We start from the raw sequence: 18,870 nt of genomic DNA, 5'->3' as shown, positions 1-18,870 counted from the left end.
CACAGTTAAGAAATGGGCAGAAGACATGAATAAACATGTTTCCAAAGAAGACATACAGATGGCTAACAGGCACATGAAAAGATACTCAACATCACTCATCATCAGGGAAATACAAATCAAAACACAATGAAGTACTACTTCAGACCTGTCAGAATTGCTAACTTTAAGAACACAGGAAACAACAGATGTCGGCAAGGATGTGGAAAAGGTGGAACCATGTTACATTATTGGTGGGAATCCAAACTGATGCAGCCATTCTGGAAAATAGTATGGAGGTTCCTCACCAAATTAAAAACAGAGCTACCCACAACCCAGCAATTGCACTACTAGGAATTTACCTACCAATACCAATACCACTACTAGGTATTAACCCAAAGAATACAAAAGTACAGATTTGGAGGGGTACATGCACCACAATGGTTTTTTTTTTCTTTTCTTTTTTTTTTTTCACCACAATGTTTTTAACAGCATTATCAGTGGCAGTCAAAACATGAAAATAGCCCAAATGTCCATCGATACACACACATACATACACATACACACACATCTCCTTTACATATAATCTATCTAATCTATCTATATCTGCATGGATGCAAGAAAAAAAAAAGAAAATAGAAAAAGAGGGACAAGCCAGGAAACAGACTCTTAACTCCTGAGGACAAACTGATGGTTACCAGAGGGGAGGTTGGTGAGGGATTGGTGAAAGAGCTGTTCGGGATTAAGGAGTATATTTGTTTTGATGAGCACAGGGTGTTCTATGGCAGAGCTGAATCACTGTGTTGTACACCTGAAACTAATACAACACTGTATGCTAACTGTACCAGAATTGAAAATAAATAATAAAAAAGTAAATACTGTAAACCATCATATTAGAAATGAGAGGTGACAGGAGAACACTGTAAAACTCCTACCAGGTTTGTTACTCAGTGACAGGTTTTGTAAAAATTAAAATAGGGGAGAAATTAGAGACTAAACTCTGATTTTAACCTACCTAGTTATATATATTGTATACAGATATTGTATATATAGTGTATATATATTGTATATAGATATACTGTATATATCAGATATCTATATTGTATATAGGTAACCTATATACAATAGAAAGAGCTTGGACTTTGGTATTTGAAAAAGCTAGGCTATGAATACATCTCTAATCCTCATGACTTTGGGCAAGTTACTTAAGCTTCCTGAGTCTCAAGCTGTTCATTGTGCAATGATTATAATTACATATGCAGAAGAGTTGTTTGTTTTGTTTGGCCTTTTGGGTGAGAATTGAATAACACAGGATATATTTATAACTCTTTTTTTTTCCCACAGGGCAGAACCTTTATTGCTGAACATAAAATACCCACCAGGGAGCCCGGCTGGAGTCCTGGGGGTAGTGGGGGGGAGGGGGGAGTTGCATGGCACAGCTGCTCTCACACCCACAGTGGGCCCAGGCCTGGCGCGGAGCCCTGACTGGCCCCCCTCCAGGCTGGAGGTTGGGACGCATCCTGGGTGCTAGGCTGAGGGTGCAGGGTCGGGGTGGGAGGAAGGCGGGTGTGCAGAGGGGCTGGCTGGGCAGGGCCCGGCCCAAGGACTAGGCGTATTTATAACTCTTAATACCACAGTAGGCGCTCTGTAAAGGGCAGATATTATCATTATTTTCTACTTCCTTATCTCTGAGTTGGTCTTATTTCCTTTGCAGTAAAACAATGGGTAGTACCATTCACATTGTACAGACAGATAATCCTGTGTAACCTAGTGACTGCTGAGTTTCTGTGAATACACTCCTAAAATGGTTTTAAACACTGTTACCTTCTCAATGATTACAATAAAACTATGGGAATATTTGCCTAGAAAGTACAACTGTCACTATTTGGTCTCATAAAGTACAAATTGCCAGTATCTAATATTAAAAAAAAGTTATTAGTATTATTATTGGTGTTATTTTATTATTTCATGCTGAATGTTCTCCTAGTAGCTAAACTAAATATAAGTGATGGTGGAAACTAAGACTGATGGGGTAAATAGCACAAGAAATGGAAAGATAATATTTCTTCTATGTAGATATGACTCACACTATAGAACCTAGAAAGGCACACTTTCCGCCACCTAACTGCAAAGCTCACATTTATAAAGTGATATTAAATGCTTCACTCACCCAACCCACCAGTGCTACTTCACACTCCTATATGCAAAGATTGGTATTATGAACAATATGGCAATTAGAAAAAGTCCCAAGTATACCAGTATCTCATAATCTAAAAAGATATATAGACTACAGATATGAGAAAGAAAAAACATTTATAAAGAAAGCACTTACATAAGTTCAAACTATACCTAATAATACTATAAAATTACTTAGGAAAAGAATGAAAATAAAATTGAATTATTTCAAACTAACCTGAGGTGGATTCTGATCTTGTCTTTGTTTCAGAGCTGAGTTCTGCTGGCAAGGAAACTGAGTATTTCAGGCTGTCAGTTGTTTTTGCAGGTATTTCTAGTGTAGCAGAATTTCCTAGCTGTTTACCAAAAAGATTTTTCCTTCATAAGTAAATCATTTTGCCAAAACAATAAAACATCCTAAAAACGTATAGTATACAAATATACTATGTCCTTCATCTCCTTTCATTTTCTTGACCTCTGTCAGTGACTCCTATTATAAGCCAATCCCTCACCCCAACCAATGAAACTCAATGTCTACCTTTTTGGTCCATTTAAACTCTACCTTAGATTTTTCTTTAGGTTTAAAAAGTGATTCTTCTTTGTTGCTTTTTGTCCGCAATGATTTAACTGCTCCATAAATTTGCTGGCTTACAGTATATGCCTTTTCCCCAGTTACCTAATTAAAACAAGAAATGAATCAAATAAGATGTATTTTTAAAAGTCAAAATAACAAATATCAGAAAAATTATGTCAGGAATTTTATGTGAACACTCAGGTCAGAATCAATAATAAAGATATAAATCTTTAGATCATGTAACAGAAAACCCCATTTTTTTCAATCTTATATGAAAAATCATTTGCCTCATGTAAAAGGCTAAAAAATGTAGAGCTGAGACAACACCAAGAGTGAATCCTAAAGTAAACTATGAATTTGGGTGATGATGTGTCAACGTAGGCTTATCAATTGCAACAAATGTACCATTCTAATGGGGGATGTGGAAAACAGACACGGATAATGGAGGATGCTAAGCATATGTGGGAACGGGATGCACAGGAAATCTCTGTACCTTCTGCTTAATTTTGTTGTGAACCTAAAACTGCTCTTAGAAAAATAAATTCTTAAAAATGTATAGTTTGCATTCCCACTGCAATATGTGAATTTAAAACTATGCCTATTTAACAGAAGTTTGGGAAAGACAGCTTGAGATAATAAACAAAGAAAATAAGATTCTAAGATGCTACAAAGTTAATACTTTTGTTCAAATTTTTATGGTGCTTTCCCCTGTCATAATGTATTAATGCATTTCTCCACAGAATAATATTCTCTTTTGGTAGAAACATAAAATACAAAATGAACTACAAACACACCTAAGCAGAGGCAAGGATGGTGAGTGACTTCCTAAAGCTGCTGTTACTTTCAGATTTCTTTCCCTTTAAAAATCTCCTGATTCCTTCTTTCTATTCTTTCCCCATCCTTTTGTTCCCTATGGCTAAAGTAATTTCAATAGCTATGACTTTTCAAGTTTTAAAGAGGTTTTGGAAGCTTTGCAGCATTATACTTTTTATAAACATGAACTTAAAAATTTTTTAAAACTGACTTTCTTGTTTAAAATAGAATTTTTGAGACGCCTGGGTGGCTCAGTTGGTTAAGCAGCTGCCTTCGGCTCAGGTCATGATCCCAGGGTCCTGGGATAGAGTCCCACATCAGGCTCCTTGCTCGGCAGAGAGCCTGCTTCTCCCTCTGCCTCTGCCTGCCTCTCTGTCTGCCTGTGCTCGCTCGCTCTCTCCCCCTCTGTCTCTGACAAATAAATAAAATCTTTAAAAAAAATAAATAATAAATAAATAAATAAATAAAATAGAATTTTTTTTTGCTAAGTATATACTTACACTTAAGAAAAATAAATCAATCCACTAATATAAAGTCTTCTTCCTCCCCAAAATGTAACTTTGGTCACAGCTGTGTGGCTATCGTCCCTGAGATTTTCCTCTCATATGTGCATTAGATACATACAGACAATATTTTAGAACAAATGGAATGTTGATATCTATTTGGATCTACCAAAAAGGATGAGGTAGATTTTAGATTTATATGCACTGATATGGATTTCCATGATGAACCACTAAATTGAAAAGACAAGATTAGAGAACAGATTATACTCTACAATCTCAATTATGTTTTAAATTAAATTTTATTTTTTATTTTTTTTTAAGATTTTATTTATTTTTTTGACAGACAGAGATCACAAGCAGACAGAGAGGCAGGCAGGGAGAGAGGAGGAAGCAGGCTCCCTGCCAAGGAGAGAGCCAGTCGCGGTCTGGATCCCGGGACCACGACTGGAGCCAAAGGCAGAGGCTTTAACCCAATGAGCCACCGAGGCCCCCCTTAAATTTTAAAATAAACCACACACATATACACTTAGCTTGTTTCCTTTTTCCAAAATACAAATAGGATCACACTATACATATTGATATTTTAAAAACTCAGCAATTTGTCAGAGATGTTTCCATATCAGTTTATATACCTGTAGATCTGCTTCTTTTATAATAGCTACATAGTAAGTATTCACAATGAATATACCACAGTTAGTTTAATAAATTCCCTATGTTGGGGAATATGGGATTTTTTTTTTTGGACAATTATAAGCATGCTGTGATTAGCATTCTTACACATAAAACTGGGACCACACCTCTTTGTGGTGTTTCCTGGATGTGAAATATCTGGATTAAAGATTATATGCATTTTAATTTTTTATAATATTGACACATTGCCTCCATAAAGTCAGCGATATAATGTAGTAATTTATACGCCCAACAAAAATGTTTTACTACCCCATTTACCAGAAGCAGTATTATTATGAGTCTTTTAAATCTTTATCAAAGTGAAAGACTCAAAGCCAATCTCTAAATGATCTTTAAATTTGCATTTATTTGATTGCTGATAAAGTTAAGAATATTTCATTTATTAGGCCATTTATGTTTCTTATTTTGTGGATTGCTTGTGTATTACTGTCTTCATTTTCTTAGAGGACATTTATCTTTTTCCTATCAATTTATAGGAGTTCTTAATATAGAAAGGCCATTATTTATTCCTTTGTTATAGATGTTGCAAATATTTTTCCCAGTTTTGTATTTTCCATTAACTTTGTATATATTATATTGTGATCAGAAGAAATACATTTATTTTGATGTAGTAAAATGCATTAATTTTTTTTTGATGGCTTCTGGATTTTGTTTTAAGAGGGCCTTTTCTATCTCAACATCACTGAAATATTTATCTTCTTTCTTCTAATATTTTTACAGTATTATATTTTATGATCTTTAGTCCACCTGGAATTTATTTTTGCATGATAACTGGTAAAGGTCTAAGATTTTTATCCAGAAAGCTAATTATTCCAACACATGTCTAAAATAACCAATCCATCCTTTCTTTACACACTGATCTGAAATGCCACCTTTACTATACCCTCCCCCTATCCCACAATGTATACAAAGACATACTTGATATATTTGTTTTTGGACGTTCTCTTGGGTTTTTTTTTTGCGGGGGGGGGGGGTCTATTTTATTGTCTATGCTAGCACAGTTACCAGTACATGGTATATGGTCAACACATACTGGTTGAATGAATGTCATACTCCCTACAAATCCAGGAATTCTGTAAGAACCAAATTAAACTTCTAAATTTGGGAATATATGCCATATTCCAATATTCAGTCCTTTCATCTAGAAACTAGATATGTCTCTAAATGTATTTAAAGTTGTAAAAATGCCTTTCAGTAAAGTTTAGTAGTTTTAAATAAATATGTCTTAGAACATTATTTGACAAGTTTATTCCTAGATATTTTATAGTTTTCAAAGACAGATTACTTGAGGTTCTTTATGTAAGTTAATAATGAAAACAGTGTGAGGAAAATCATAAAAAGCAAAAAGTAATCCCATCTTGAAGTACATTTCCAAAATGGTGAATAACTGGAGTGTAACTTCTATTTTTTAAAGACCTTTCTGGACTATCATTTTGTGATTTTTTTTTTATGTCATAGACCTCAGAGGATTTCCTAAAAGTATGGGCCCTTTCCTTAAGAAAAATACCCATATAGCAGACGAGCTCTTACCTGATACCCTCTGAAGAGATTTGTCTGATTAACTAAAGATGTCTTAAAAATGTATAATAAATAATGTTCATAGAATGCTGAGTATTCATCGATAGTAGGTACTCTCAAATATGTCTAAGTATTGTCTTTCACAAGTGATCTGTACACTTACCAAGAATCAGTTGTATTTATTTCTGTCTCTATATCCATTTTACTATAACTTAAAAAATTAAAATATAACATAATAGGATGAAATATGAGTGTGAAAAGAACTGTTGCCTATAGGAAAATTAAGTTAAATGCTTTGTAAAGCCTAAAAAAAATGACTTACCTAAATTAATTAATTAATAATTAATTAAAATAATCACTCAAATTAGAGGTAGGCAAAGTCAATCAACTGTTAAAGGCTGGAAGAAATAATAACAATTTAAGAGGATTCTGCACTCATATTATTTTAAAAATGTTTTCAGTGTTCATTCTATTTTAAGGAGATCTAAACTGAAAACAGCAGAAGACATAAATGGCTAACCATAAGACAGATGTTATGGATCTTCAACTAGGAGACCCATACTCATAGAAAATACATACTTCAAAAGAGAGAAAACCAGACACACATTCGTTATAATTTGAAATAAAATATTTAAGGTCTGTATTCATGATTTTTAAAATCTTTCTACTTTAACATTTTTAATTAATTGGTAACTACTGGTCCCAACAATATCAAATTAGAAGGCATCTATTCTATATATAAAATTTTTCATAGTTTTGGGTGGTAGAGTCACTCTGAAGTTTATCATTGATCTCAGGTTAAGAATCCATGTTATATATATATTAGAATCCATCAGTTATTACACATGACATTGTTTGATGCCAGTCAAAGAAAAAGCAAGGGTCTCTAGGAGTTTCAGAAACAATAAGTATTTAACCATAGAATAACTTTCAGGAAATCATACTAATATCTTTTATCATAGAAATTTTTATTTGAAGTTCAGGAATTCCTTTATTTTCCTTCTGTCAGAGTAAAATTAAGTTTAATACTTTATTCTTAAAATTAAAAAAAAGATGTGGGGCGCCTGGGTGGCTCAGTGGGTTTAAGCCTATGCCTTCAGCTCAGGTCATGATCCTAGGGTCCTGGGATCGAGCCCCACATTGGGTTCTCTGCTCATCAGGGAGCCTGCTTCCTCCTCTCTCTCTGCCTGTCTCTCTGCCTGCTTGTGATCTCTGCCTGTCAAATAAATAAATAAAATCTTTAAAAAAAATTAAGATACATACTACAAAGTTATCCTGTTATTATGAAACTGTAGCTGCCTATTCACCCATCTATCTATCTCTATATACGCATAAAGAAAGGTCTCAACAACATTCTACCAAATGTTAACACTGATATTTTTCTGGATAAAAAAATTCCAGGTGGTTAATTGTTTTGTCTTTCCTATACTTTTCTATAATGCTTAAATCATTTAAGGACAAGTAGTAACGAATTTTATTTAAAAAACATTAAGGCATTACTCTAAACAAACCAAAAGATTCAGTGGCAACATTACACATTGAGAAGAGAAATGGACAGGGAAGCAGGATACCTGAAACTAAATAGAACCCTGGACAAATCAGTCACTGTGAAACTTTCCTGGGCCAGTTTTCTCATCAGTAAATGAGAAAATGAGGAAGATGAATGTAATAAGTGCACAAGTTTCTTTCAGCATGAATAGGATATGAATTTAAGTTGCTAATTCCTATATAAGAAAGATTTATAAAGTTTATCATTTATAAGTTTATCATTTATAAAGTTTATCATTTATAAGTTTATCATTTTGGATCAAGTGTCTCAACTATAACAAGATTTAATGAATAATGCTCTCTTTGCTATAAACTTTTATACATTGATCACTTTACGAACTACTTAGAGCACCATATCCTTGTCATTCTTAAAATACTGAGTAGACAGTTTATATCAATAATTAAGGAGATGTAGTAGTGAGAACACAAGTACAGGAAATTCTTCTGGTAACACTATATAATGCTTCAAGTGTGAGGAAGAAATGTTAAATGTTGGTAATTAAGGAAAGAAGGAAAGGAAGAAAATACCGCATCACCCAAAGCTCTCCTTCTTAATCTAAATATGAATTAGAAGTAATATACTGGCCCAAACTGTTCAAATCATTGGGAGAATGTTTGGATTTGCAGGTAAGCTCACAAGAAAAAGACAAAAAGCTGTTAATACAGACTCATGGAAAATGTTACTTAGTTCTAGGTGGTATCAAAATTGAATTTGTATATGATTTTATTTTTTACCTTCAGAAGCCTCTGTCATCTACCAATTTGCTGATTCTTATACTAATCTAATGAACTGACAGCAGCCAACAGGTATAATTTTCTGTTAATTAAAAACTGATTTTCACATAGTTCAGCAATGGAGTGGCATTTCCCCCCATAAATTCTAATTCAGTATCTCTAAACTGAATCTTAAAAGCAGCATTAATATCACCGAATTATATTTAAACAAATTAATCCAATTTATTTGTGATGATCATGTAATTAATAATGGCATTTACCATCCTGAAATGAATGCGATTTTGCCAAAGTAAGAGCTGATGCTCACTATATTTCTCTGAAAATTAAATGTTGAAGATACTTAGGACATTTAAGTATTGTCACTGTAAGGGTTTAAATAAATATTGAAATGTAGCTATCACTTAAAAGGAACTTACCTTTGCAATTATTACTGACTGAACTGGGTAGCAAACAGTTGCTCCTAAAGTGGCCAGCCCCAGTGGATAAGCAATTTTCTTAAACCTAGAACCTATGAAATTCAAACAAACTATTAAACTCCAAACAGATTCTAGCAGAGACCTGATGGTTTAATAACTTTAATGTTCTCTTTGTTCCTCTTCAAGTCATTACCCTATGTCAATTTGTTCTTTAGATAATAATACTAATCAAAATGGTAGCTAAAATATTTTTAAGGATCACAATACAATGCCTTAGTTGTCATGTCCAATTTTAGAATAACATTCTCAATTTAAAATTGATAATTAGCTACACAAAGGGAATGGATAATTTTCTTCTTTTTAAAAACTAGGTTTTTTTTTTCATGTCCTAAGAAAATCAAAGTTGTAACCACATTTTTTTCAAGTATCTAATCGGGCATAATAATATCAAAAAACTGATCAACTACCATACTTGTGACACCATGTTAAAGGGAAATGGACTCTTACTACATATCCTGTTTTTTTTTTTTAATTTTTTATAAACATGTATTTTTATCCCCAGGGGTACAGGTCTGTGAATCAGCACTCACCAAAGCACATACCCTCCCCAATGTCCATAACCCCACCCCCCCTTCGCCCAACCCCCCTCCCCCCAGCAACCCTCAGTTTGTTTTGTAAGATTAAGAGTCACTTATGGTTTGTCTCCTCCCAATCCCATCTTGTTTCATTGATTCTTCTCCTACCCACTTAAGCCCCCATGTTGCATCACCACTTCCTCATATCAGGGAGATCATATGATAGTTATATATACATATCCTGTTTTGATTAAGTCCTTAGGAACATGAAAGATTGAAGTAACTAATCAGTTAAGGACTTTAAAAGGAATATAACTCCTTCATATCACTGATTTAAAACACAGAATTAATAATTTAATAACTGCAGGTAACGAAATCTTGGAAATGTTGGAAATGTGCTCATTTCCAAAAGAGTATCTAAGAGACATTTTCAAACCTTTTAAAGATTTATTTACTTTAGAGAGAGAAAGCATGAGCAGAGGGAGGGGTAGAGGGAGAAGGAGACAAGCAGACTCCACCTCTCTCCCTCCCCCTAATGTAGGGCTCGATCTTACAACCTTGAGATCATGACCTGACCCAAAATCAAGAGTCAGACATTTAACTGACTGAGCTACCCAGGAGCTCCCAAACTTTTTTTTTCCTTAAAAACAGCAAAATCCTTTTTAAAAAATCTTCCAAATATAATCTCACTAGTAACTTCATACAGCCATAGCTTAGTTCCAACAGACCACTGGTTCAAAACAGTATGTATCCTAAATGCTTGAATGGGTACCTTGGACTCTTATGAACTGGGCATTTAGATGATGGGATTTCTAACTGGGGTAAGTACTTTTACTCTGAAACACCTCTTACGACCCTTATTTTAAAAATGGTACAGCCTAATTGGTATATCAGTAAAAGCTAAGGTGAAAAAAATAACTGGCAATGTTTGCAGGCAATGTTAATGAAAGATAAAAAAGATAGAAACAAGAGCTATTTCTGCGTCTGGTTTACCTATCTGAAGGAGGCCTACAGTCATGTCTACAGGACTGAGCTTTGGTAGAGGTGGGTAGGTAGGCTGCTTCGACCTCTAATTTAGCTTTCCTTTGGTTTTAGACTGGTTTGTGTGGTACTGTGAAAGAGGGTCTAGATTTGTTAAGACATATCATAAGACAGAAAAATCAAACATGTCTTAAGTTGCTCCTTTACTCAGGTCCTGCTCACTATTATTCTAGTATCTATAGTTTGTTTCTTGATTTTACTGACCTAACATCTCGTAATACAAGTTTCCTTGACTTAGTCAAATTCCCCTAACTGTGCTGCTCCTAACCTCAGAAGTAGCATTTTCCCCCTTATATGTCATTTTAAATATTAAAAAAGACTTACATTCATTTTCTCTTTACCTGATATGAAGGGTCAGTTTAACAAAATATAAATTTCATTTGGATTCAATAGCTCTACTCCCATAAGTAGGAAAGGACTCTAGACACAGCCACCAACAAGTTATGTACTATGAAATCACTGAGTGATTTCCCTTTTCTGGACCTCTATATGTAGCTAATGGGGTTAGGCTAAATCAACAGCTTTCAAATATTTTTTGACCATGACTCAGAAAAAATTTACATTATGACCTATGACCTATCTTACACACACACACACACACACACACACACACACACACACACTCCATGGAAACAAAACTTTCACAGTATTTGCCCATATTAAGTACAGAACACTCTGACATTTGCTGTTCTCCTCTATTTTATTTCTTTAATAAAATGTCTCCTGAGATTCACTATGCTTATTTCATTATCTAATAATAGGTTGAGATCTGCAACTTGAAAAACAGTGGGTTAGATTATTCTAGCTCTGAAATTTAGAAACAATGTGAATGACCTAAGAAACATTCTTTTGCAGGTGGATTATGAGTTTCTTACTGAAAATTGATTAGTATGTTCTTCTTTGTGTTTTATATGCTACACAGAGTAAACTTGGTTTTCCATTTTTTTCCTAGTAAGTAATTTATAATATGTATCCACGTGAAAGTTGCACAGAGTGTTAGAATTAAAAATGAGGGCGCCTGGGTGGCTCAGTGGGTTAAGCCGCTGCCTTCGGCTCAGGTCATGATCTCAGGGTCCTGGGATCGAGTCCCGCATCAGGCTCTCTGCTCGGCAGGGAGCCTGCTTCCTCCTCTCTCTCTGCCTGCCTCTCTGCCTACTTGTGTTCTCTGTCAAATAAATAAATAAAAAAATCTTTAAAAAAAAAAAAAAAAAAAAAAGAATTAAAAATGATAAATCAGGAGCCATTATTAGCTATTGGGAGACTGCTAGGTCTATTAGGATGAGATATATGGACCAGAGCTAGAATGTTGGAATGTTCTTATAATTCACCAAGGTTTTATATCCAATTGGGTATACTTGAATTGACACTACTTTAAGGACTAAAGCTGGGCAAACAAACCGTAAGGTATGATATTTGATTCCAGACTGGTTCAGAGCTATGACTTTGAAGCACACATAATTTCGTTTGGGGGCAATGATTGGCAACTGAGTGGTGGACAGAAGATGAATGGAAGGTGATCAAAATGGCTACTGACCAGAGAGCCGTACCAGCTTCAGTGAGGAGGAGAGCCAGGAATGCCTACTGAGAAGAATTTCCATACTCAGAGGTAGAAGATAGGAAAATACAAAATTCTCTATGTGCTAATGAAAGATAGTTATATAATAGTGTGCAGAAAGTGTTCACATAGTAGTTCAAGACTGCCATTATTAGAAATGCTGCTTGTAAAGCTGACTCTTGATTGGCATCTGGGGACTTCACTGGTATATAGTTCCCTACAATGATAGAAAACATTCTCTGAATGATAAGAGTGATGCACTGTGCCTAAACCATTTGTTGAAATAATATGGTTTATGCTACTTTCTTTCCAGTATGGAATTCTGGACATGCTACAGACTGTGTTTAGGTGATCAGCTGCTAATAATAACCTTGACTGCTCAATCTTTAATGAGCCTCCTTGGCCAACAACATCTTACATGTATTGTCATAATTCATTAGAGGAGGAATTAAGTACATCTTATATGACTCCACTGGAAGAGGATCCTTAGAAGCCTGTACCTAGTTTCTTATAAGCTTTGCCCCATTTGCCTTTTCCCTTTTCTTATTTTACATTGCAGTGTTTCACTGTAATAAGGCCTGTGACTATAGGTTGAGTCTTCTAAGTCTTTCCTACTTAACCATCAAACCCGTGGGTGGTCTTGGGGACCCTCTACAAAAGTGGTAGAGTGAGAACGAATGACAAAGTTCATAGAGATACAGGCTAAAAGAGGGAAAAAAGAAATCAAGCTTATCAAGCTTCATGTGCTGAACGAGTTGTCTACTTTCGCAAACCCCATTCTGAGGTGGCTGATGTCAGTTCTAGGAACTCTGGTCAGGATGAAATTATGAGAGAATAAAATATTTTTCTGATACTTGGGCGCCTGGGTGGCTCAGTGGGTTAAGCCGCTGCCTTCGGCTCAGGTCATGATCTCAGGGTCCTGGGATCGAGTCTCGCATCGGGCTCTCTGCTCAGCAGGAAGCCTGCTTCCTCCTCTCTCTCTCTGCCTCTCTGCCTACTTGTAATCTCTCTCTGTCAAATAAATAAATAAAATCTTTTAAAAAAAATATTTTTCTGATACCAGCGTCTCTATCTCAAATCCTAAATATAGTCCCCAGAATATGGATGGTCATCAGAAAGCAGAGAAAACAAGTTTGAGTGGTTAGCACACACTTTCACATTAACATAAAACTACCAAGGTCTTTTTTTTTTTTGATAGCTAGAGACTGAAGACCTTTAAATATTTTTTTTTAATTTTTAAGTTTTATTTATTTATTTGAGAGAGAGAGGGTGAGAGAGAGAGAGAGCATGAGCAGTGGGGAGGGGGAACAGGAGAGGGAGAAGCAGACTCCCTGCTTAGCAGGCAGCCTGATGCAGAGCTCAATCCCAGGACCCCAGGATCATGACCTAAACCAAAGGCAGATGCTTAACCAACTAAGCCACCCAGGCACCCTTGAAAATCTTTTTAAAGGGAGAGAAGAAGACGGCGGCAGAGTAGGAAGACTCTAGGCTCGCCTTATCCCACTAACACAAATAGATAACAATCAAATCATCCTAAATACCCCAGAAATTGTCCTGAAGACTGACAGAGCAACTTCTACAATTAAAGGGAAAGAAAAGGCCACATCAAAGAAGGTGGGAAGTATGGGGATGTGGTTTAGGGGAGAAATGGATCCTAGCAGTTGCAGAGGAGAGGGACCCGTGGTCTAGAGAAGGGTGAGACAGAGAGGAACACACAAGGAAATGGACAAGAAGGTTTCTCTAAAGCCAATGGCTCAGAGAATAAGAGAGGCTGAACTTTGTGAGTTCGATCAACCAGTAGGGTTTAAAACCTGGAGATTTAAAGATCAGCAGGCTTGGCTGGGACAGAGTCTAGAAGGTACTGTCCTGCACCTGGAGAGAAGGCAGGCAAACAACTAGGAGGGCAGAAAGTGTGGAAACAGTGATCTGAAGAGGGTCTGAGGCACAGAGTAGGGAGATTATTCGCACTTCTCAGGGTGCATATCTGAGAGGCAACATTCACAGATACCTCTCCAGGAACAAAGGAGCTGGCCAGCACCATTTCCATCCCCTGCCTTTCAGCATTAGCACACAGCTACTGGCAGAAGGTAGTACAGCACCAACACTACTTGCCTAACTTTTATACACCAATACATTCTTTTCAAGAGCACGTGGAACATTTTCCACAATATATAACATATTGTATTACAAAGCAGGCCTCAAAAATATCACAAGATTGAAGACATCCCATGTACCTCTTCTGACCATAGCACTATGAAACTAGAAGGCAACCAAAAGAAAAAATTTGGAACAACCGCAAATACGCAGAAGTTAAACAATATGCTGCTAAACAATGAATGACCCAATGAGGAAATTTACAAAGAGGGGCACCTAGGTGGCTCAGTGGGTTAAGCCTCTGCCTTTGGCTCAGGTCATGATCGCAGGGTCCTGGGATCGAGCCCCGCATCGGACTCCCTCCTCAGTGGCTTTTTGCACAGCCTGCCTCTCTGTCTGTCAAATAAATAAATTAAATCTTAAAAAAAAATCAGTAATCAAAAACCTCCCAACAAACAAAAGTCCAGGGCCAGATGGCTTCATGGGCAAATTCTACCTAACACGTAAAGAAGAGTTAATACCTATTCTTCTCAAACTATTGCAAAAAATAGAAAAGGAAGGATAACTTCCAAATTCATTCAGGGAGGCCAGCATTACCTTGATACCAAAACCAGATAAAGACCGCAATAAAAAGAGAACTACAGGCCAATATTACTGATGAACATAGATGTAAAAATTCACAATAAAATACTAGCAAACCAAATCCAAAAATATATTAAAGAAATCAGTCACTGCAATCAAGCTGGATTTATTTCTAGGCTGCAAGGGGGGAGTAATGTTTACATATCAAACAACAGGATACACCACATTATTAAAAGGTTAATAAAAGAAAATATAAGAACCTTTCAAAACATGCAAAAAAACCCCCATTTGACAAAATAGAACATTCATTCATGACAAAAACCCTCAAAAAAGTAGGGTTAGAGGGAATATACCTCAATATAATAAAGGTCACATATGATAAAACCATAGCTAATAGCATCCTGAATGGCAATAACTTTGAGCTTTGACTCTATGGTCAGGAACAAGACAATGATACGAACTCTCACTACGATCATTAAACACAGTACTGGAAGTTTTAGCCACACCAGTAAGGCAACAAAAGGAAATAAAAGGCATTTGAAATGGCAAGGAAGGAGTAAAACTTTCATTATTTGCAGGTAACACAGCAATACATATATATAGAAAACCTGAAAGCCTCCACAAAAAACTGCTAGAACTAATAGGCAAATTTAGTAAAGTTGCAGGTACAAAATCAATATACAGAATTCTGTGCATCTGCACCAATAATGACACAGAAGAAAGAGAAATTGAGGAATAAATGCTACTCGTAAATGCACCAAAGACAGTAAGATAACCAGAAATATTTTTTCACATGTCTGATGGTCATTTGTATGTCTTCTTTGAAGAAATGCCTGTTCATGACTTCTGCCCATTTCTTGATTGGATTATTGTCTCCATGTTGAGTTTGATAAACTCTTTATAAATTATGGATACCAGCCCTTTAACTGATAAGACATTAGCAAACATCTTCTCCTATTCTGTTGGCTGTCTTTTAGTTTTGTTGATTGTCTCTTTTGCTGTGCAAAAAGCCTTTTATCTTGATGAAGTACCAATAGTTGATTTTTGCCTTTGTTTCCCTTGCCTTTGGAGGTGTGTCCACCAAAAAGTTGTGGTAGACAAGGTCAAAGAGGTTGCTACAGGTGTTCTCCTCTAGGATTTTGATGGAGCCAGTCTCACAATTAAATATTTCATCATTTTGAGTTTATTTTTGTGTATGGTATAAGAAAATGGTCCCATTTCATTCTTCTAAATGTGGTTGTCCAATTTTCCCAACACCATTTATGGAAGAGACTGTCCTTTTTTCCATTGGATATTGTTTCCTGCTTTGTTAAAGATTGGTTGACCATAGAGCTAAGGGTCCATTTCTGGGTTCTCTATTCTGTTCCACTGATCTATGTGTCTGTTTTTGTGCCATACCATCTTGATGACTACAACTTTGTAATAGAGCCTGAAGTCCAAAAATGTGATGCTACGAGCTTTAGCTTTCTTTTTCAACATTCCTCTGGCTATTCAGGGTCATTTCTGGCTCCATACAAATTTTAGGATTATTTGTTCCAGCTCTGTGAAAAAAGTTGATAGTATTTTGGTAGGGACTGCACTGAATGTACTGATTGCTTGAGGTAGCACATACATTCTAACAATATCCTCAATTTCTTTCATGAGTACTTTATAGTTTTCTGAGTACAGATCCTTTGCCTCTTTGGTTAGGTTTATTCCTAGGTATCTTATGGTTTTTAGTGCAATTGCAAATGGGATCAACTCCTTAATTTCTCTTTCTTCTATCTCTTTGTTAGTGTATAGAAATGCCACTGATTTCTGTGCATTGATTTTTTATCCTGCCACTTTGCTGAATTCCTGTATGAGTTCTAGCAATTCTGGGGTGGAGTCTCTTGGGTTTTCCACATAGTGTATCATGTTATTGTGAAAAAATGCTCAATATCACTGGGCACTGAGGAAATACAAATCAAAACCACAATGAGACACCACCTTACACCAGTTGGAATGGCTAAAATAAACAACTCAGGAAACAACAGATGTTGGCAAGGATGTGGAAAAAGGGAAACCTTCTTATACTATTGGTAGGAATGCAAGCTGGTGCAGCTACTCTGGAAAACACTAAGGAGGTTCCTCAAAAAGTTGAAAATAGAGCTATCCTAAAACCCAGCAACTACACTACTAGGTATCTACACCAAAGATACAAATGCAGTGATTCGAAGGATCACCTGCACTCCAATGTTCATAGCACCTATGTCCTCAGTAGACAAACTATGGAAAGAGACCATATGTTCATCAATAGAAGAATGGATAAAGAAGAGGTGGTATATATATACACAATGGAATACTACTCAGCCAATAGAAAAGAAATGCCATTTCCCATTTGCAACAGCGTGGATGGAACTAGAGGGTATTATACTAAGCGAAATAAGTCAACCAGAGAAAGACAATTATCATATGATCTCACTCCTATGTGGAATTTAAGAAACAAAATAGAGGACCACAGGGGAAGGAAGGGAAAGATAAAACAAGATGAAATCAGAGAGGGGGACAAGCCATAAGAGACTCTTAATCATAGGAAATAAACTGAAGGTGCTGGAGGGGTGGGGTTGGGGATGGGGTAGCTGGGTGATGGATATTAAGGAGGGCATGCTATGTAATGAGCACTGGGAGTTATATAAGACTGATGAATCACTGAACTTTACCTCTGAAACTAATAATATACTATATGTTAATTAATTGAATTTAAATTTAAAAATATAATTAAAAAAAGTAAGATATCTAGGAAGAAATCTAACCAAAGAGGCAAAAGACCTTACTCTGAAAACTATAAAACACTGCTGAAAGAAATTAAAGATGACAGAAGGAAATAGGAAGGCATTCCATGTTCATGGGCTAAAAGAATAAATATTGTTAAAATGTCTATACTACCCAAAGCAATGTACACACTTAATGCAATCCCTATCAAAATGCCAACAGCATTTTTCACAGAACTAGAACAAAACATCTTAAAATTTGCATGGAACCACAAAATACCCTGAATAACCAAAGCAGTAAAAAAGGTAAAGCAAAGTTGGAGGCCTCACAATTCCAAACTTCAAGTTATCAAGCTGTAGTGATCAACACAGTATTGACATAAAATGGATACACAGATTAATGGAAGTGAATGGAAACGAACCTAGAAGTATATGGTCAATTAATATTGAAGAAAGAACAAATACAGTAGGAAAAGACAGTATTTTCAACAAATGGTGTTGGGAAAACTCTACAGGAATATGCAAGAGAACAAAACTGAACCACTTCCTTACACCATACACAAAAATAAACTGTAAATGGAGCTAAGACCTAATTGTGAGACAGGAAACCAAGAAAATTCTAGAAGAGAACACAGGCAGTAACTTCTTTGACATTGGCCATAGAAACTTCTTTCTAGATATGTCTCCTGAGGCAAGGGAAACAATGGCAAAAATAAACTATTAAGACTTAATCAAAATAAAAAGCTTCTGCACAGTGAAGGAAACAACCAACAAAACTGAAAGGCAGCCTACGGGATGGGAAAAAAATATCTACAAATGACATATCTGATAAAGGGTTATTATTCAAAATATATAAACAACCTATAAAACTAAACAATAAACAAACAATCCAGTTAAAAAGTAGGCAGAAGACATGACTAGGTATTTTTTCATGAAGACATACAGATGGCCAACAGACACTTGAATAGATGTTTGGTATCACTCATCATCAGGGAAATACAAATCAAAACTACAACACCTTTCAGAATAGTTAAAATTAATAACATAAGAAACAAGAGTAAGTGATAGATGTGGAGAGGAATCCTCTTGCACTGCTGGTGGTAATGAAAGCTGGTGCAGCCTTTTGGAAAACAGTATGGAATTTCTTCAAATAGTTAAAAATAGAACTATGAACCAACAACTGTACTTCTAGGAATTTATTCAAGGAATACAAAAATAGTAATTCATAGGGATACATGCATCCCAATGTTACAGCAGCATTATATACAGTAGTCAAATTATGGAAACAGTTCAAGTATCCATTGCCTGATAAATGGATCATTGGATGAAGGAGAGAAGTCAGA

At 35.7% G+C, this 18,870-nt stretch overlaps 1 protein-coding gene across 2 annotated transcripts in view; it reads right to left on the bottom strand.

The window, feature by feature from the left end:
• APOOL (apolipoprotein O like) overlaps positions 1 to 18,870 on the bottom strand; it is a 135,392-nt gene that overhangs the window by 24,527 nt on the left and 91,995 nt on the right. For both annotated transcript variants that reach the window (XM_032330436.1, XM_032330435.1), the window contains exons 6-8: positions 8,949 to 9,040; positions 2,714 to 2,827; positions 2,390 to 2,507 (exon numbers count right to left, since the gene is read on the bottom strand). In XM_032330436.1, coding sequence (XP_032186327.1) covers positions 2,390 to 2,507; positions 2,714 to 2,827; positions 8,949 to 9,040 — 324 coding nt within the window. The remainder of the gene's footprint in view (positions 1 to 2,389; positions 2,508 to 2,713; positions 2,828 to 8,948; positions 9,041 to 18,870) is intronic.

This window comes from Mustela erminea, chromosome X (genome assembly GCF_009829155.1).
Source record: "Mustela erminea isolate mMusErm1 chromosome X, mMusErm1.Pri, whole genome shotgun sequence".
Lineage (NCBI taxonomy): Eukaryota > Metazoa > Chordata > Mammalia > Carnivora > Mustelidae > Mustela > Mustela erminea.
Note: the sequence above shows the minus strand (reverse complement) of the source record. Positions and strands in the feature narration are given on the sequence as shown.